We start from the raw sequence: 17,486 nt of genomic DNA on the forward strand, positions 1-17,486 counted from the left end.
TCATTACATTTATCATGCACTTTATTTCTATTGCTATTACATCAGCGTCACCTCAGATCATCAGGCATCAGACTCTGAGGTTGGGGACCCTTGAACCAGATGACCTTGAGTATGCTGTTTTAACTCCTCTACTCTCTGAAACACATGTTCCTCAATTATAAAATCTGGGCACCAGCAAGGAAATAGAAGACATGACAATACTATAAACCAACAAAACCTAACACATACGTATACGACATGCCTACCCATCAAGAACAGGATACAAATTCTTCTCAAGTGCACAAGGAACATTCTCCAGGTTAGACCACAATGATTGGCCATAAGTCAATTCTCAATAAGTTTATAAGGACTGAAATTAGAAATACAGAAAAAGACTTCCCTGGTGGTCCAGTGGTTGGGAGTCTGCCTGCCAGTGCAGGAGACACAGGTTTGATCCCTGGTCCGGGAAGATTCTACATGTCGCAGGACAACTAAGCCCATGCACTGGAACCACTGAAGGCCGTGCACCCTAGAGCCTGCGCTCTGCAATAAGAGAAGCCACCACACTGAGAAGCCCGAGTACCTCAGCTAGGGAGCAGCCCCTGCGTGCAGCAGTGAAGACCCAGGGCAGCCCTAAATAAATAAATAATTTTTTTAAAAAAAGAAAAAGAAATAAAGAGCAAAACGAAATTTGGGAAATTCAGAAGTAAATGGAAATTAAATGGCACTCCTAAATAAATAATGAGTCAAAAAAGAAATCATAAGGGAAATTAGAAAATTCATTGAGATGGAAAAGCAGAAAAACGCAACAGACCAAAACTAATGAGATGCAGCAAAAGCAGTGCTTAGAGGCCAATTTAAAGCTGTAAATGTTAAATAAAGAAGAAAGGAGATCAGTAGCCTACTCCGCCAACTGAAAAACTAGAAGCAAAGTAGATGCAACGCAAGTGGAGAACAGAAATTATAAAGACGGGAGTGAGACAATGAAATAGAATACAGAAATGAAACATATACCCCAAAGACCTAAGTGCTCACTATCATTAATTATCAAGAAAATGCAAATCAGAACCACCATGTGATACTAGCCCAGACCCACAAGGATGGCTAGCATCAAACACAGGAAAACTAATGAGTGCTGGGGACACTGCGGAGAAATCGAACCCCTCGTATATTAACAGGAACAGACGTTAACAGGAATGGGTCCAGGGCTTCATCTGGTTGGAAAGCAGTTTTGCAGTCCTCTTCTCGAAAAGTGAAACACAGAACTAGCCTATGATCCAACAATTTCACTCTGAGGTACAGACTTAATAAAAATCTGTATCTATACAAAGGCTTCTACACAAATACTTCTATGTCTATACAAATGCTCCTACAAAGTGTTTACAGAAGCATGACTCATGATAGTCAGAAAGAAGAAATAACCCAAGTGTTTGTCAACAAATCAATGAGCTGACAAAATGTGGCCAATCCATACAATGAAAGGTTATTCAGCCATTTAAAAAAAAAAAAAAATGAAGTACTGATACAGACTACAACCTGGAAACATGCTCAATGAAAGAAGCCAGGCACAAATGACTACATATGATATGATTCCATTCATATAAAATTTACAAAAAAGGCAGACCCAAAGAGAAAAAAAAGTTCATTAATGGTTGCCAAAGTATAGAAGAAAGGAAAACTGAGAGTGATTTTTTTTTGTAATGTATATGCTTACTATTTTATATGTAAGCATATAAACTCTTTATTATATGTAAAATATATTTTAATAGTACCTTTACAGAGATGTAAAATTCATACCATAAAATTTGGTAGGTACCACCTACCATAAAATTCATCCTTAAATTTAAAAGTGTTCAATTCAGTGATTTTTATACATTTGCAGACTTGTCCAACTACCACCACCGTCTGGTTTTAGAGTATTTTCATCATCCACCAAAGAAAACCCGTATTTACTAATGGTCATTCTCCACTGGCCCCTCCCCCGCCCCTGGTGGGGCTTCCTAGGTGGCTCCGTGGTACAGCATATACCCGTCAAAGCGGGAGATGTGGGTCTGATCTCTGGGTCAGGAAGATCCCCTGGAGAAGGAAATGGCAAACCATGGGAGCGACTTCTTAATGGGCACAGGGTTTCCTGGGTGGCTGTGATGGTTGCATTACAGTGTAAACATACTAATAACCACTGAATTATATACTTTAAAATGATGGATTTTATGTAAACCTTATCTGTGACCTTGTTTATAATGACACAAAGCTGGGGAGAAGATATATATCATCAGGAAAAAAAAAGGTTATGTAAATTAAGAATTACCCATAGAATGAAACACAGACAATAAAAAGAATTTGGAGACGTGTTGGTAGTGAAGTGGCAGGCTATTCATACGGTGCTGACAGTTCTGTTGCTAAATAACAAGACAACAGAGTTTATATGCTTACATACGCATATAGAAATGTCTAGGAACACACTTAATTGTTAGCAGTGATACTGAAACTGAGCAGGACCTGTGGGGCTTCTGGGCACACACGTCTTTCTGTCTTCCTCTCTTCTTCATTGTAGGAAACGGGCTTCGTTCCATGACCTTCCCTGAGTTCCATTAGGCAGGTTCAGACAGCTAGCTGCTGATCAGGGAAGGAAGGAGGTGCACAGACCAGGGAGGAACGAGCAAAAGAAACGATAGTGCCGCCTTCCTGCAGGGTCCTGGTTCCCCTTCAAGGGATGCACAGCGTCACAACAGCATCTCTGAGCTGTTGTGCAGACACTAACATTCCTACCAGGTGAGAGGAGCAAGGGCACGCTGCCCACAAGCACTGCGGACCCCAGGTGGGCTGGAGTCATAAGCGTGATGACATGGATGCCATCCACCAACCAATCAAAAGAACGTCCCCGAGCTGCTGACGTCCTTTTTGAACCACTGCTACAGAACTCAATACCCCTTTAAGGTCAAGACACTGAATGCTCAGTGCACTAGCCTGCTGTGTCCCCTTTGCCTGGCAATGCAATAAAGCTGTTCTTTCCTACTCCACCCAAAACTCTGTCCCTGAGACTTAGTTCAGTGTCGGGATTAAGAGGCTGGATTCAGTTTTAGTATTTCTAGGATCTCGGAGGGATGGTTAAGGAGATGTACCTTCTTCACTGTATATTGTTTTAACATTTTTCCAGCAAAGTGTTATTACTTTTTTAATTGAAAATAAAAGTATAACGGCGTGATTGCTTTGACAGCTTTACCCACACGGTGGGTGCAGGGCCCAGGAAAAGCCCCGGGGTGTGCCTGCAGGAGTGCAGGGCAGCTTTATGGGAATGGGTTCCTGTGCGGCTCTAAGGAGAAAGGTCTGGGGTCTAGAGAATCTGCGCGGCTCTTGGGGGCCTGAAGTACCAGAGGAGGAGGAGGAACGGGCCCCAACGCGGCCCTCACACCACCCGCAACGCCGCAGAGAAGGTAAGGGGCCTCGTGCCGGTCAGAAGGGTTTCCAGGTCGGAGAGGTTTGGATGAAGGCTAGCTACTAGAGCTTCCTGAATGAGGGGTGACAGGCGCAATGGAACACACACTCCATGAGACAGAGGAGCAGCAAGGCTGTTGGGAGGAAAATAACCAACAACACAGGTGACTGTTTCTTTCCATCAGTGCCCTGTGTCAGGGCCTGAGCAGGACCCAGGACAGCCCAAAGCCCCTCTCCGATGCGCCCCGCAAGCACAGGACAGGAAAGACAGACTGAGGCGTGGGGGGGCCGGGGGGCCGTAGGAGCCCCGAGGAGGGCCTCCCACCCCACCTGGGCCAGAGCACGCATTCCCAGGAGGAGGGAGGCATTCAGGACGGCTGCCCGGCCCATAGGGATGCCTCTCACAAACATCGGTGAGGAGGGAAGGGGTAAAAGTCAGAACACGTGTTACCTTCCAACACTGACATGCATATATCCATGTGGATTCTGCTGCTGCTGCTAAGTTGCTTCAGTCGTGTCCGACTCTGTGCGACCCCATAGATGGCAGCCCACCAGGCTCCCCCGTCCCTGGGATTCTCCAGGCAAGAACACTGGAGTGGGTTGCCATTTCCTTCTCCAATGCATGAAAGTGAAAAGTGAAAGTGAAGTCCCTCAGTCGTCTCCGACTCTTAGCGACCCCATGGACTGCAACCCACCCGCTTTATTATGACTTATTCCTTTATTGTTTAGAAATGAAATGAAAAATTCAAATTAATATATCTCTTACTCACATTTCATTTCAGGAGGAGGAAAAACCTTTTAATGTGGATGCACAGCATGTGGGATCTTAGTTCCCTGACCAAAGACTGAACCCGGGTCCCCCGTGTTGGGAGCAAGGAATCTTAACCACTGGACGGCCAGGGAAGTCCCTAGGAGGAGGAGAACTCTTAATAAGCAAAGCTGAATAAAAATAGAATGAAGAGCTTTGTTAACAGCCTTTCTGAGTTCTTTGCATGTTAATCTGTATGACAACCATCTGCCACAGGAATTTTACAAAAAGAGATTATCTGTTTTTCTGAGTTTATAGATGTTGAGGCGGGGACACACACATTTGGAAGTCCTTGACTAAAGCCATGGTTCCATCTGCCTGTGAAGCTACACTCTTTGGGAAGCTGAGGCCCCTCAACCGCTCAGCAGGGAGGTGGCCGTGGGGAAGGCAGGGCTCCTGACGGGTCAGGATGAGGGAGCCTTGCTCACTCCCAGACCTGGGGGCACAGGGCGGGGGGCTGAGCTTTGAGCCATGATATCAAGCAAATTTTTCCCCCCACCCCCCAGATTTATTGAGGCATCACTGTCAAACAAAAACTGTATATATTTAGGTTGTACAGTGTGGGTTTTTAAGGTGTACAAGATGGTTTAATATTCGTATACACTGTGATGTGCTTACCACATCAAGCCCATGCACACAACTACCACCTTCCAGAGAACCGTTCTGTACGTGCGGGCGAGAACAGTTAAGATCTGCTCTCTCAGCAAACCTCAAGTGCACAATTCAGTGCTGTCAGCTAGACCCGCCGGGCAGGCTGTCAGATCCCTAGATCCAACAGGAAAGTTCATGCACTTTGACCAGCAGCCCCCCATCTCCCCCCATCTCCCCCACTCCCAGGCAACCACCACGCTGCTGCCTGGTCCACGGATGCGGCTGCTGTCGACTCCACGGATCAGTGAGGCCACAAAGGAGCTGTCCGTGCCTGGCTTGTTTCACTTAGCACACCGTCCCCCACTTTCATCCACACAGCAAATGGCAAGGCGTCCTTTCCCATAGCTGCATAATCGTCCTGGCTGCGTGTGCCCGTGCACGCGTGCATCTTATTTTCCGCATCCAGTCATCTGCCGATGAACACTGAGGCTGTTTTCGTACCTCACCTACTATGAACACAGAGGTCTCTCCTTATCCACAGGGGACACTTTCCAAGATCCCCAGCGGGTGCCTGAAACCACAAACTGTGGTTTGAACCCTGTAAGCACCCTATAATGTGCTGAACCCTGTACGTACTATGTTTCTGCCTATACACACATATCAAACAAAAAGTTAAATTTACCAGACAGTGAGAGATTAATAACAACTAATAATAAAATTCCTTCCTGAGGCCCCCACCCACCAACATGACATCATCCTGAGGTCCCCACCCACTGACATGACATCATCTTGAGGGTGATGAGCAATTATAATAATATAATAAATGTAAATGTAGTCTCTCTCTCTCAAAACATCTTCAGTTCAGTTCAGTTCAGTTCAGTCGCTCAGTCATGTCCAACTCTTTGCGACCCCATGAATCACAGCATGCCAGGCCTCCCTGTCCATCATCAACTTCCAGAGTTCACTCAGACTCAAGTCCATCGAGTCAGTGATGCCATCCAGCCATCTCATCCTCTGTCGTCCCCTTCTCCTCCTGCCCCCAATCCCTCCCAGCATCAGAGTCTTTTCCAATGAGTCAACTCTTCGCATGAGGTGGCCAAAGTACTGGAGTTTCAGCTTTAGCATCAGTCCTTCCAAAGAAATCCCAGGGCTGATCTACTTCAGAATGGACTGGTTGGATCTCCTTGCAGTCCAAGGCGCTCTTAAGAGTCTTCTCCAACACCACAGTTCAAAAGCATCAATTCTTCGGCGCTCAGCCTTCTTCACAGTCCGACTCTCACATCCATACATGACCACAGGAAAAACCATAGCCTTGACTAGATGGACCTTTGCTGGCAAAGTAATGTCTCTGCTTTTCAATATGCTATCTAGGTTGGTCATAACTTTCTTTCCAAGGAGTAAGCGTCTTTTAATTTCATGGCTGCAGTCACCATCTGCAGTGATTTTGGAGCCCAGAAAAATAAAGTCTGACACTGTTTCCACTGTTTCCCCATCTATTTCCCATGAAGTGGTGGGACCAGATGCCATGATCCTCATTTTCTGAATGTTGAGCTTTAAGCCAACTTTTTCACTCTCCACTTTCACTTTCATCAAGAGGCTTTTGAGTTCCTCTTCACTTTCTGCCGTAAGGGTGGTGTCATCTGCATATCTGAACTTATTGATATTTCTCCCGGCAATCTTGATTCCAGCTTGTGCTTCTTCCAGTCCAGCATTTCTCATGATGTACTCTGCATATAAGTTAAATAAGCAGGGTGACCATATACAGCCTTGATGTACTCCTTTTCCTATTTGGAACCAGTCTGTTATTCCATGTCCAGTTCTAACTGTTGCTTCCTGACCTGCATACAGATTTCTCAAGAGGCAGGTCAGGTGGTCTGGTATTCCCATCTCTTTCAGAATGTTCCACAGTTTATTGTGATCCACACAGTCAAAGGCTTTGGCATAGTCAATAAAGCAGAAATAGATGTTTTTCTTCAACTCTATTGCTTTTTCCATGATCCAGCAGATGTTGGCAATTTGATCTCTGGTTCCTCTGCCTTTTCTAAAACCAGCTTGAACATCTGGAAGTTCACGGTTCACATATTGCTGAAGCCTGGCTTGGAGAATTTTGAGCATGACTTTACTAGCATGTAAGATGAGTGCAATTGTGCGGTAGTTTGAGCATTCTTTGGCATTGCCTTTCTTTGGGATTGGAATGAAAACTGACCTTTTCCAGTCCTGTGGCCACTGCTGAGTTTTCCAAATTTGCTGGCATATTGAGTGCAGCACTTTCACAGCATCATCTTTCAGGATTTGAAATAGCTCAACTGGAATTCCATCACCTCCACTAGCTTTGTTCATAGTGATGCTTTCTAAGGCCCACTTGACTTCACATTCCAGGACGTCTGGCTCTAGATCAGTGATCACATCATCGTGATTATCTGGGTTGTGAAGATCTTTTTGTACAGTTCTTCTGTGTATTCTTGCCATCTCTTCTTAATATCTTCTGCTTCTGTTAGGTCCATACCATTTCTGTCCTTTATCGAGCCCATCTTTGCATGAAATGTTCCCTTAGTATCTCTAATTTTCTTATAGAGATCTCTAGTCTTTCCCATTCTGTTGTTTTCCTCTATTTCTTTGCACTGATCGCTGAGGAAGGCTCTCTTTTCTCTTCTTGCTATTGTTTGGAACTCTGCATTCAGATGCTTATATCTTTCCTTTGCTCCTTTGCTTTTCACTTCTCTTCTTTTCACAGCTATTTGTAAGGCCTCCCCAGACAGCCATTTTGCTTTTTTGCATTTCTTTTCCATAGGGATGGTCTTGATCCCTGTCTCCTGTACAATGTCACAAACCTCATGCCATAGTTCTTCAGGCACTCTATCTATCAGATCTAGGCCCTTAAATCTATTTCTCACTTCCACTGTTTAATCATAAGGGATTTGATTTAGGTCATACCTGAATGGTCTAGTGGTTTTCCCTACTTTCTTCAATTTAAGTCTGAATTTGGTAATAAGGAGTTCATGATCTGAGCCACAGTCAGCTCCCGGTCTTATTTTTGTTGACTGTACAGAGCTTCTCCATCTTTGGCTGCAAAGAATTTAATCAATCTGATTTGGGTGTTGACTATCTGGTGATGTCCATGTGTAGAGTCTTCTCTTGTGTTGTTGGAAGAGTTGCTATGACCAGTGCATTTTCTTGGCAAAACTCTATTAGTCTTTGCCCTGCTTCATTCCGTATTCCAAGGCCAAATTTGCCTGTTACTCCAGGTGTTTCTTGACTTCCTACTTTTGCATTCCAGTCCCCTATAATGAAAAGGACATCTTTTTTGGGTGTTAGTTCTAAAAGGTCTTGTAGGTCTTCATAGAACCGCTCAACTTCAGCTTCTTCAGCGTTACTGGTTGGGGCATAGACTTGGATTACTGTGATACTGAATGGTTTGCCTTGCAAACGAACAGAGATCATTCTGTTGTTTTTGAGACTGCATCCAAGTACTGCATTTCAGACTCTTTTGTTGACCATGATGGCTACTCCATTTCTTCTGAGGGATTCCTGCCCACAGTAGTAGATATAACGGTCATCTGAGTTAAATTCAGCCATTCCAGTCCATTTGAGTTCACTGATTCCTAGAATGTCAACATTCACTCTTGCCATCATCTTACTATGTTCACCCTTCCTTTTTTTTTCTTTTTGGCTACACCGCCTGGCTTGCAGGATACACGATCTTAGTTCCCCAGCCAGAGATTGAACCTGCGCCCCCAAAAGTGGAAGCATGGTGTCTTAACCACTGGACTGCCTTAGGAGTCCCACTTCACCCTTCTTCTTATGATGATGTGAGATGAGAAATGCCTAAGTGAATGGTGTAGGCACTGTGATGGAGTGTGAGGCTGCTATAACCTTCTGACCACATGTCAGAGGGACGGTCACCTGCTCCAAGTGATCCTGGGTGGATGTCAGGATCAGATGATGTCATGTCGGTAGGTGGGGCCTCATGATGATGCCGTATCAGTGGGTAGGGACCTCAGGATGACATCATTTTGGTGGGTGGGGACCTCAGGATGATGTCATGTTGGTGGGTGGGACCCTCAAATGATGTCATGTCAGTGGGTAGGGACCTTGTGATGATGTCATGTCAGTGGGTAGGGACCTCATGATGATGTCATGTCAGTGGGTGGGGACCTCAGGATGATGTCATGTCAGTGGGTGGGGACCTCAGGATGATGTCATGTCAGTGGGTGGGGACCTCAGGATGATGTCATGTCAGTGGGTGGGGAACTCAGGATGATGTCATGTTGGTGGGTGGGGGCCTCGGGAAGGAAAGAGCCCATCACGCTACTCAGAAGAGCGTGCAATTTAAAACTGATGTGATTTTTATTTCTGGAATTTTCCCATTTACGATTTCTAGACTACGGTTGACCAAGCATAAGAGAAGGCATGGGAAGTGAAACCACAGATAAGCGGAGATTTAACACTGCAGTGGGCATGGGACGGGGGTATCTCTTTAGGATCCTGACTTCGTTTCCTTTGAACACAGGCCCAGCAGTGGGATCGCCGGATCACATGGTGGTGCTATTTTTAATTGTTTAAGGACCTGCCCTACTGCTTTCCACAATGACTGCGCCTATTCCCACTCCCACCAATAGGGCAGGAGGGGTCCCTGTTCTCCACACCCTCATCGACACTTGCTACCTCTTTTCATTTTCATGACAGCCATTCTCACAACTGGGAGGTGGGTGGCAGCTCACGGTGGTGTTGACTCGCATTTCCCCGGTGATTAGTGATGTTGAGCACTTTTTTACATACCCAATGGCCATTAGGTCTACTCAGGTTGTCTGCCCATCCTTTCATTAGGTCACGGGGCAGATGCTCAGTGTCTGCCACAGACCTTCCCCCACCCCCATGCTCTTCCTCCCCAAAGCAATCATGTGTAACCCGCCCCCTCACTCCAGCTTCCTCTGGCGGGTAGAGGTCAGCCCTGTCTCCTGGGTTGGCGGGAGGGGAGGAGGAACGCCCCGGACATACCACCCGGATCAGTGACGGCGACGCAGACACCTCCTGGCCCTCCTCACTTGCCATTAGGAGCTTCAGACGCTGGCTTCTCTCAGTTTCTCCTCATGCCACTAAGAGTTAAATAGAACTTCTCTTAACTTCCCAACAACTCAATCCTCTGTCAGGCAAGCTTCTCTGAGCACCCTGGGAATGGCCAGAGGGACTCGTTAACCAAAACACTTTGTGTCTAGAGTCTCTCCTTGTTAACGGTGTCAGACGGATGATCAATAAGCCAGCCTGTTCCGAGATGCCAGCCTGAATATTCCCAGGAAAGAGCAATTGGATTATTACTGTAACTAATGAATCCTGCGACGAGAAGTCTACTGCCACAGACTGAGCTTAGGCACAGGGGACTGGCCATCCTCTCTCATCACGGAAAAAGAGTTTTGTGGGGGCTTTTTCTGACTCTGGCCTGCAGCTGTTCCTCCCAGACTATACATTTTCTTTGTCTTCAGGGACCTAATTACAGCGCCTGGACGGTTCTTCCAACCCAGCCACCTGCTGCCTCTGACGCCGTTCAGTGGGAGGTGTCTGGACACTGCAAACCAGTGTATTTCACATCCGATATGGACTATGAACCTGAAGGATTCTGCGACGGGAATCCTTGCTCCAGGTACACACGGGCCATCCATATGTTTCTAAGATTATCTATACTTATTCACTCATGACGTATGTTATCGTAATGGCTTCCCTTTTGTCCTCCCTGTACCAGGCATCATCCGTGGTGCTATCACCCTATCTCTGACCTCATCCTCACAGCCCCCCCTTGCAATAGGCTGGTCTGTTTTCATTTTTCAGGTGAGCAGGGTGAGGCTCAGAGAAATCACCTGTTTCAGGTAATACAGGAGCCGGTGCTGGAACTGCGTTAAACCCACACTTCTCTGACAACAAGCTTGTGCTTTTTGCCCTGTTGGGATGTTGTTGACTCCTTTCATTCAGTCATTCATTCATCCCTCCATATACCGACCAGACTGACCATATACTGACTCCATATACAGACCTATAAAGACTGAGTACAGGGAATTCAGAGACACAATCCTATTTGAGAAGATCTACAAATGGAAATTATTGTGGCTTCTGGTTGGAAACTTGGATTCCTCTGAGGCCCTACACCTGCCAGACAGAAACAGCATCAAAGCTGTTGTTCTTGTTCCTGTTGTCACTCCAGCGTGCACAACTCTTTTGCGACCCCATGGACTGTAGCCCACCAGGCTCCTCTGTCCATGGCATTGTCCAGGCAAGACTACTGGAGTGGGTTGCCATTTCCTTCTCCAGGGGATCTTCCCGACCCAGGGATCAAACCCTCGTCTCCTGCATTGGCAGGCGGGTTCTTTATCACTAGTCCACCAGGGAAGCCCTCGAAGCAAAGTATTTGAAAGCAAATGAGCAGTATCGCCGTCCACAGGCACCCTCGTCCAGCACCCCAGCCCCCTTACCATCTCCGGGTTTGCCTGGGTTGGTGGGCTCAGGGGTACTCAGAGGCCTGAGGGGAATGATGATTTCATCCGCATTAACCCCTTCCTCTGCGTGCTTCTCAGAAACGTGGGAGAGGAGTTCCGACTGACTTGGTGAGAAAAGGTTACAACATTTACACATGAAGATGGCTGGGTTTTCTGTAAGGAAAAGAAACAAAAACAAAAGCAAAATATGTCATTTCATCTTCACAAAAAACATTGGTTGCATCCAACTGCCAAAGAAAAAATACTGAAGGCTGCTCATCTGAGCGATGGCCAGCCTCCCACAGGCTGCGTCTGGCCAGGCAGCTCACTTCTTGCTTTATGTGGCCCCGGCTGCCAGAAAATTCTTTCTTCAGAATTTCACGAGGCAGTGGGCTGACACGGCGCTGCCACAGTGAGGGTGGTGCCCAGGAGGCACCCAGGTCCCAGAAACCAAGTCCCTCTCTTGCCTTCAAAGAAAGGGCTTCTCCACCAATAAGCAGGCAGGGTAATGACCTATGAGAATTCTTTACCAAATAACACACGAAATGGAAATTTAACAAAGCAGAACATTGCTTCATCAATGAAAGTCTCTCATGAATACCACCAATCGATATTTTATTTTTTCCAAGAAATGCTTCATTCCTAAGGAACCCAAAATGCTTCCAAAACAAGAAGAGATGACAGTGATAGATGTCTTTCCTCATAAGAGGCCATGTCATTTTCACTGAGTGTCTTGCTGACCCCACAATGACCCCTACGATTTAGGCAAAGGGGGGGCTGTCATCCCTATTCCACAGCCGAGGACACTGAGGCTGTGAGAAGAAGCAACCTGCCCAGGTCAAAGCCTGGACTCTGCCGCCTGCTGACATGAACTCTGTTTGGCTGCAGACAGTGAGCTGAGCTGCCTCCAAGTTAAAGCTAAAACGCTTTTCCCTGTAGTCAACCGAGTCTGAAATGAAAATCACTCCAGAGAGGAACATAATCCCCAAACCACATACCAAGTACTTTCCTGGTCATTTCAGCGTCTGTGGAGCAGCAGCCACGGGGTGGCCCCCACGTCAGGCGTCCGGAACTCAGAGATGAACTGGGCGTGGGGTCCTCCACAGACGAGCCACCAGCCCACTGGGGAGACAGACCCGCCCAGAACAACAGCATCGTAGAGTTTTCACTGCAACTATTACCCAAGTAGCCTGGACTTACTCTTGATTCCTGCTATGCTTTCAGGAGAAAAGGGAATTCTGAGACAGGTAACAGAGCAGCACTTTGGGGGACCACAGGGCTCCTGTGAGGGTCCCTTAGCCCCCAGGCACGCCAAGCACTGTCTGGAGACCACACAGATAAGACTACTTGTGTGTCTGCACGTGACCAAGCGATGGCACCGCCTGTAACTAACCTACTGCCCAGGGTCCCCCACAGCCCGAAGGCCTGGGCGGCCCGGGATGCCTCCTGGCCATGGCCATCTGTGTCATTTGGCACACTTCCCAAATGCCCCCCGTGGGTCCAGTGCTGGGTCTGGAGTCCCCAGGGTGCTGGCAGAGACAAGCATACCCGACCCAGGACGACTGTCACAGAGGAGAGGCTGCAGCATGGAATGGAGACAGAGGCGGGGAGGCAGCCCACACCTGCGCCGAGGCCAGGGAAGCCGCAGCGTCGGGAGGCCAGCCTGGCACCCCCCCTGCAGGACCCAGGCCCTGAATGCTGACGGAGACACGCCTGCCACCAACCAAGGGGCCAAGAGCCCCGAAGACGCTCGCTCATGACTTCTGAGCAGTGGTCCTACTTCTTGAGATCTGGCTTTATAATCGTCCAAAATGTAAACAAGGACTCTGCACAGAGATGCTCAACACGGAGGTCATTCAGGATGACAAGTCCCAGAAACCACCTGCATGCTCCACAGCAGGCACGCCAGGACACGTCCCCCAGAGCAGTCCCACAAGCCGCTGAGAACCAAAGGGGGAAGAACCCTGGACGATACATAAAATGCTCACTGATGAACGTTCACTTCTACAGAGTGGGACGCACCACAGCTCGACAGGTGCGTGACTTTGTTCCTAAGGGAGAGACAGATTTACGGGTGATGGACAGAAGAACAGAAGGCCAGGCAGAAAGGATCCTGCCCGCCGGACTCTTTTCTTATAGTCACCTCTGGATTTCCTACAATGAGTCTATGCGTGCATTCCCAGTCATGTCCAGCTGTTTGCGGTCCCCATGGACTACAGCCCACCAGGCTCCTCTGTCCGTGGGATTCTCCAGGCAACAATACTGGAGTGGGTTGCCATCTCCTCCTCCAGGGGATCTTCCCGACCCAGGGACAGAATCGAAGTCTCTTGAATCTCCTGTTTACATGAGTTTAAAAATCAGGAAGGTTGAGAAGCGAGGTGACAGGTATACACAGCATTCAGGTTGTGGCAAGTGATGAGCACTGAATGGCTCAGGCAGGGCAGCCTCCTGTCCAAGGCTGCCTCCTCCAGCCTGCCCGGGGTAGCTGTTCAAGGAACGTCTGAGCCTTCTCAGACTGCTGCAAACAGCAGACACGCTGGGCAGAGGGAAGGCAGAGATCCTGGGCTAAAGTGCTAGGAAGGCTTCCCGGAGGAGGCACTGAAAGGATCTCGAAAGCGGACCTGGGAAGGGCCCTTGGGCGCCCAAGGGCACCAGACTGGCTCCAGGACCCGCCCACAACATGACCTTGCGTGCTCCCTGAGCTCTCAGCTACAGTTGCAGGCCTGGGTCTCAGAGAGGCTGGCCTCAGGGGGCACCCAGCTTGACCTAGAAAAGGCGATGGCACCCCACTCCAGCACTCTTGCCTGAAAAATCCATGGATGGAGGAGCCTGGTAGGCTGCAGTCCATGGGGTCGCAAAGAGTCGGACACGACTGAGGGACTCCACTTTCACTTTTCACTTTCATGCATTGGAGAAGGAAATGGCAACCCACTCCAGTGTTCTTGCCTAGAGAATCCCAGGGACAGCGGAGCCTGGTGGGCTGCCATCTATGAGGTCATACCGAGTTGGACATGACTGAAGCGACTTAGCAGCAGCAGCAGCAGCAGCCCCAAGCTCTACAATGTACCACATGGCCTCCCAGGGTCAGCACTGATGGGAACACGGCTATACAACAGCCAGCGGGACCACACGGCCTCCCGGGTGAGCACTGATGGGAGCACTCGGCCTCCCAGGTCAGCACTGATGGGAGCACGGCTACACAACAGCCGGCCGGACCACACGGCCTCCCGGGTCAGCACTGATGGGACCACACGGCCTCCCGGGTGAGCACTGATGGGACCACTCGGCCTCCCAGGTCAGCACTGATGGGAGCACACGGCCTCCCGGGTCAGCACTGATGGGAGCACTCGGCCTCCCGGGTCAGCACTGATGGGAGCACTCGGCCTCCCAGGTCAGCACTGATGGGAGCACGGCTACACAACAGCCGGCCGGACCACACGGCCCCCAGAGCCGTGCAGGTGGATGAGCTCGTCTCTGCCATCACGAGTGCCGCCCCGTCCTCAGTGTCCGGGCTGGAATGGCGTCCGTAACAGAGGCCCCAGGCCTCTGACTCGGAAGGAGGCCGTGCGCCCTGCAGGGACATGCTCGAACCACAGCACAGACAACAAGACGCGGAAACACGGGGAACGGGCACGTCGGGCTGCAGCCCCCAGACGTGAAGAACTGTTCATCTACCCAAATAACAACAAAGCTGCTCTTCTCATTTTTTCATAGTAGACGCATAGAGGGAAAAAAAAAAGATCTTATATCCTGAAATACAAGCATAATTATGTTGTCATCTAGTTCTGATGAAGATGCTATAATTTGGCTGCATTTTTAGGTTCAATTACTGTGCACTCATCCTTATCAAAAGGACTCGGGAGGGGAAATGATGTGTTCAGCACAAGGCAAGTCACAGAAGTCTGGAGCTTGAGCACTCAATTTCTGTGATTTTTTTTTGCCAGTTTGTAACCAGCTACTCTGTACTGTTAAAATGGAAAATCTTAAAATAACCACGTCAAAAAGTCCTCGCTTCTGAACCCTGATTTGCAAACACTCCCAGCCAGGAAAAGCCGGGTCCTGCCTGTGATCTCTGACCCCTACCTGCTCACCCTGCCTGGGGGACCAGAGATAAGTAAGTGAGGGCCTCTGTCCACTCCTCCCAGAGGAAGGCCATGACCTGGATGGGCCTGCAGTCCGGGGAGGGTGGTTGGGACCCTGGGGAGCGCCCCTGGGCGCTGATGGGTCACAGGTGTGGGCTGGCCGGGCCCCCCGCCCCCGCCTTTGCAATCAGGCAGCCCCTTTGGAATCAGGCGGCTGGAGCTGGCTTGCTCCTGAGGAACCCCTCCCCACATCTCGGGCCCCCGAGGAAACCGGCAAAGGAGGTTAGTCCAGCCTTGAGCTGAAGTTTCGGGCTCTGGCCAGCTCCCAGCACATCCAGCCCAGCCCACGGTCAAGGAGAATTTTGCTGTTGTCCTATGTAAGGGCATCTCCTGTAGGGATGGGAAGAGCAGAGCAGGATGCAGGTGTTCCAGGTCTCCCGGCCCTCAGCACCCCCGTTTAAAATCACTGTTATCAATTATTACAGGAGTCACAGGGTGAAGCTGTCGAACAGTCGGATAACACAGAAGCATGTGGGGTAGAGACAACAGCTGACCATCCCCTGGGAAGGAGAGCATCCCGGAGCACAGAGCTTTTGCTGTGAGTCTGGGAGAGAAAGAGGCAGGGGCACCCCACTTACACGCCCCCAAAGTCCCCCCAGGGCTCCCAGCACCCTGAGGCCTCTTCCCTCCCTCCACCCCCCAGTGCTGGGCTCCCCACAGAGGAGTTAGAGGGGACATCGCGTGTCACAGACAGGGACCCCAAGCATAAACTCAAAGGATGTTGTCTAACAGAAGCGGCGTTAGCAGCAGCCCCGTGTCTGAGAGGTCTCTGCATCCTGCAGGGCTGGAGTGAGGCAACTCCCGGGGGGCAGCAGGGCTCAATCCAGGCCCCTGCCCACCTCCGGGAGGAGATGGGGATCAGCCCCAGGACCCCCCACACCACCCCCCACACCACCTGCCACCGGAGCCCCACCAGACCCAACATCAGCCATCCTCCTCTCAGCCTGGCTGCCACTAGGAACACAGTAGGCGCTCGATAAATGTCAGGTGAGCTGATGACTACAAATAGCCCAAATACTTATTGATGACCATAAGAAGACAAAATGCTCATTACCAGACTATGAGATTTCTCTCTTTAAAAGCTATAGTGTAAAAACAAAGCTCTCTTCCTTCCTCTCCTCGATTAGTATGCCATCCTCTGCTTTTTAACCGTCTTTTACTTGGATTGATCAACTTTAAATAGAGTTCAACAGACTAAGCTAAGATCCTATTAAACTGCCAACCTCATGAAAAAAGTCGGATGGCAGATTCCTTTGGAGTTAGGTTTTGTCTTCCTGTTGTTCACTTGCCCTTAAGTTATTAAACTCTTCCAGGCTGGCAGCATCCCAACAGGAGTGGAAACCCTTTAGTAACACGCAGCCAGACTGCGGTCACACCCAAGGCAGGGAGTAAACCCTCACACCGTGCAGCTTACTGCAATCGAAAATACTTTTTCCCTTTATCTTCAGGAAAGGGGGCCCGGGCTTGATCAAAATACTTTCCTTCCATTTAGTCTGTTTTGCACAACTTTTAACGAGCTGTGGATATGCTTAATATAACATCATCATCACCATCGCACTTTCTGAGAACTCGCTGTAACCAAAATAAAGGAATTCAAAGAGGAAGCAGGAGAAGAGTCGGAAGTTTAAATCAATCACACCCCCACCATGAGCTGGCAGCACGCAAGGCTCAGGCCAGGCGTGTCTAATCTGCACGACACTCCCGTGAAATGGGTTTCATTATCCTATTTCCTCAAATCTAAGACAGCATCTATCTTCAGATGCATGGATACTTTACAATACAACTAAAAGAAGATTAAAATGCTACCAAATAAATTAAGGCATGCCGGAGTCTTATCACATCAACTGTAAGACACCTCCAGATAGTTAGAGATGTTAAAATGTGAGTCTTTCAATAGTGAAATGCAGAGACATTCCCAGGTTCTGATGGAGACGCAGCATGGGCTAAGGGCCTGGCAGGCTGGACTCCCAACAACCCCTGCTCTTCCCCTGGAAGGCCCCGTATTCCTACTTGGCACCCCCAACACACACACTTGCCTGGGGGCCCTGCCTCTGGGCTCACCTCCAC

The 17,486-nt window shown here is 49.0% G+C and overlaps 1 protein-coding gene across 2 annotated transcripts in view; it reads right to left on the minus strand.

The window, feature by feature from the left end:
* ZFAT (zinc finger and AT-hook domain containing) overlaps window positions 1-17,486 on the minus strand; it is a 158,532-nt gene that overhangs the window by 129,272 nt on the left and 11,774 nt on the right. For both annotated transcript variants that reach the window (XM_044928863.2, XM_025265571.3), the window contains exon 2: window positions 11,275-11,451. In XM_044928863.2, the coding sequence (XP_044784798.2) occupies window positions 11,275-11,451 (177 nt within the window). The remainder of the gene's footprint in view (window positions 1-11,274; window positions 11,452-17,486) is intronic.

This window comes from Bubalus bubalis, chromosome 15, assembly GCF_019923935.1.
Source record: "Bubalus bubalis isolate 160015118507 breed Murrah chromosome 15, NDDB_SH_1, whole genome shotgun sequence".
Classification (NCBI taxonomy): Eukaryota; Metazoa; Chordata; class Mammalia; order Artiodactyla; family Bovidae; genus Bubalus; species Bubalus bubalis.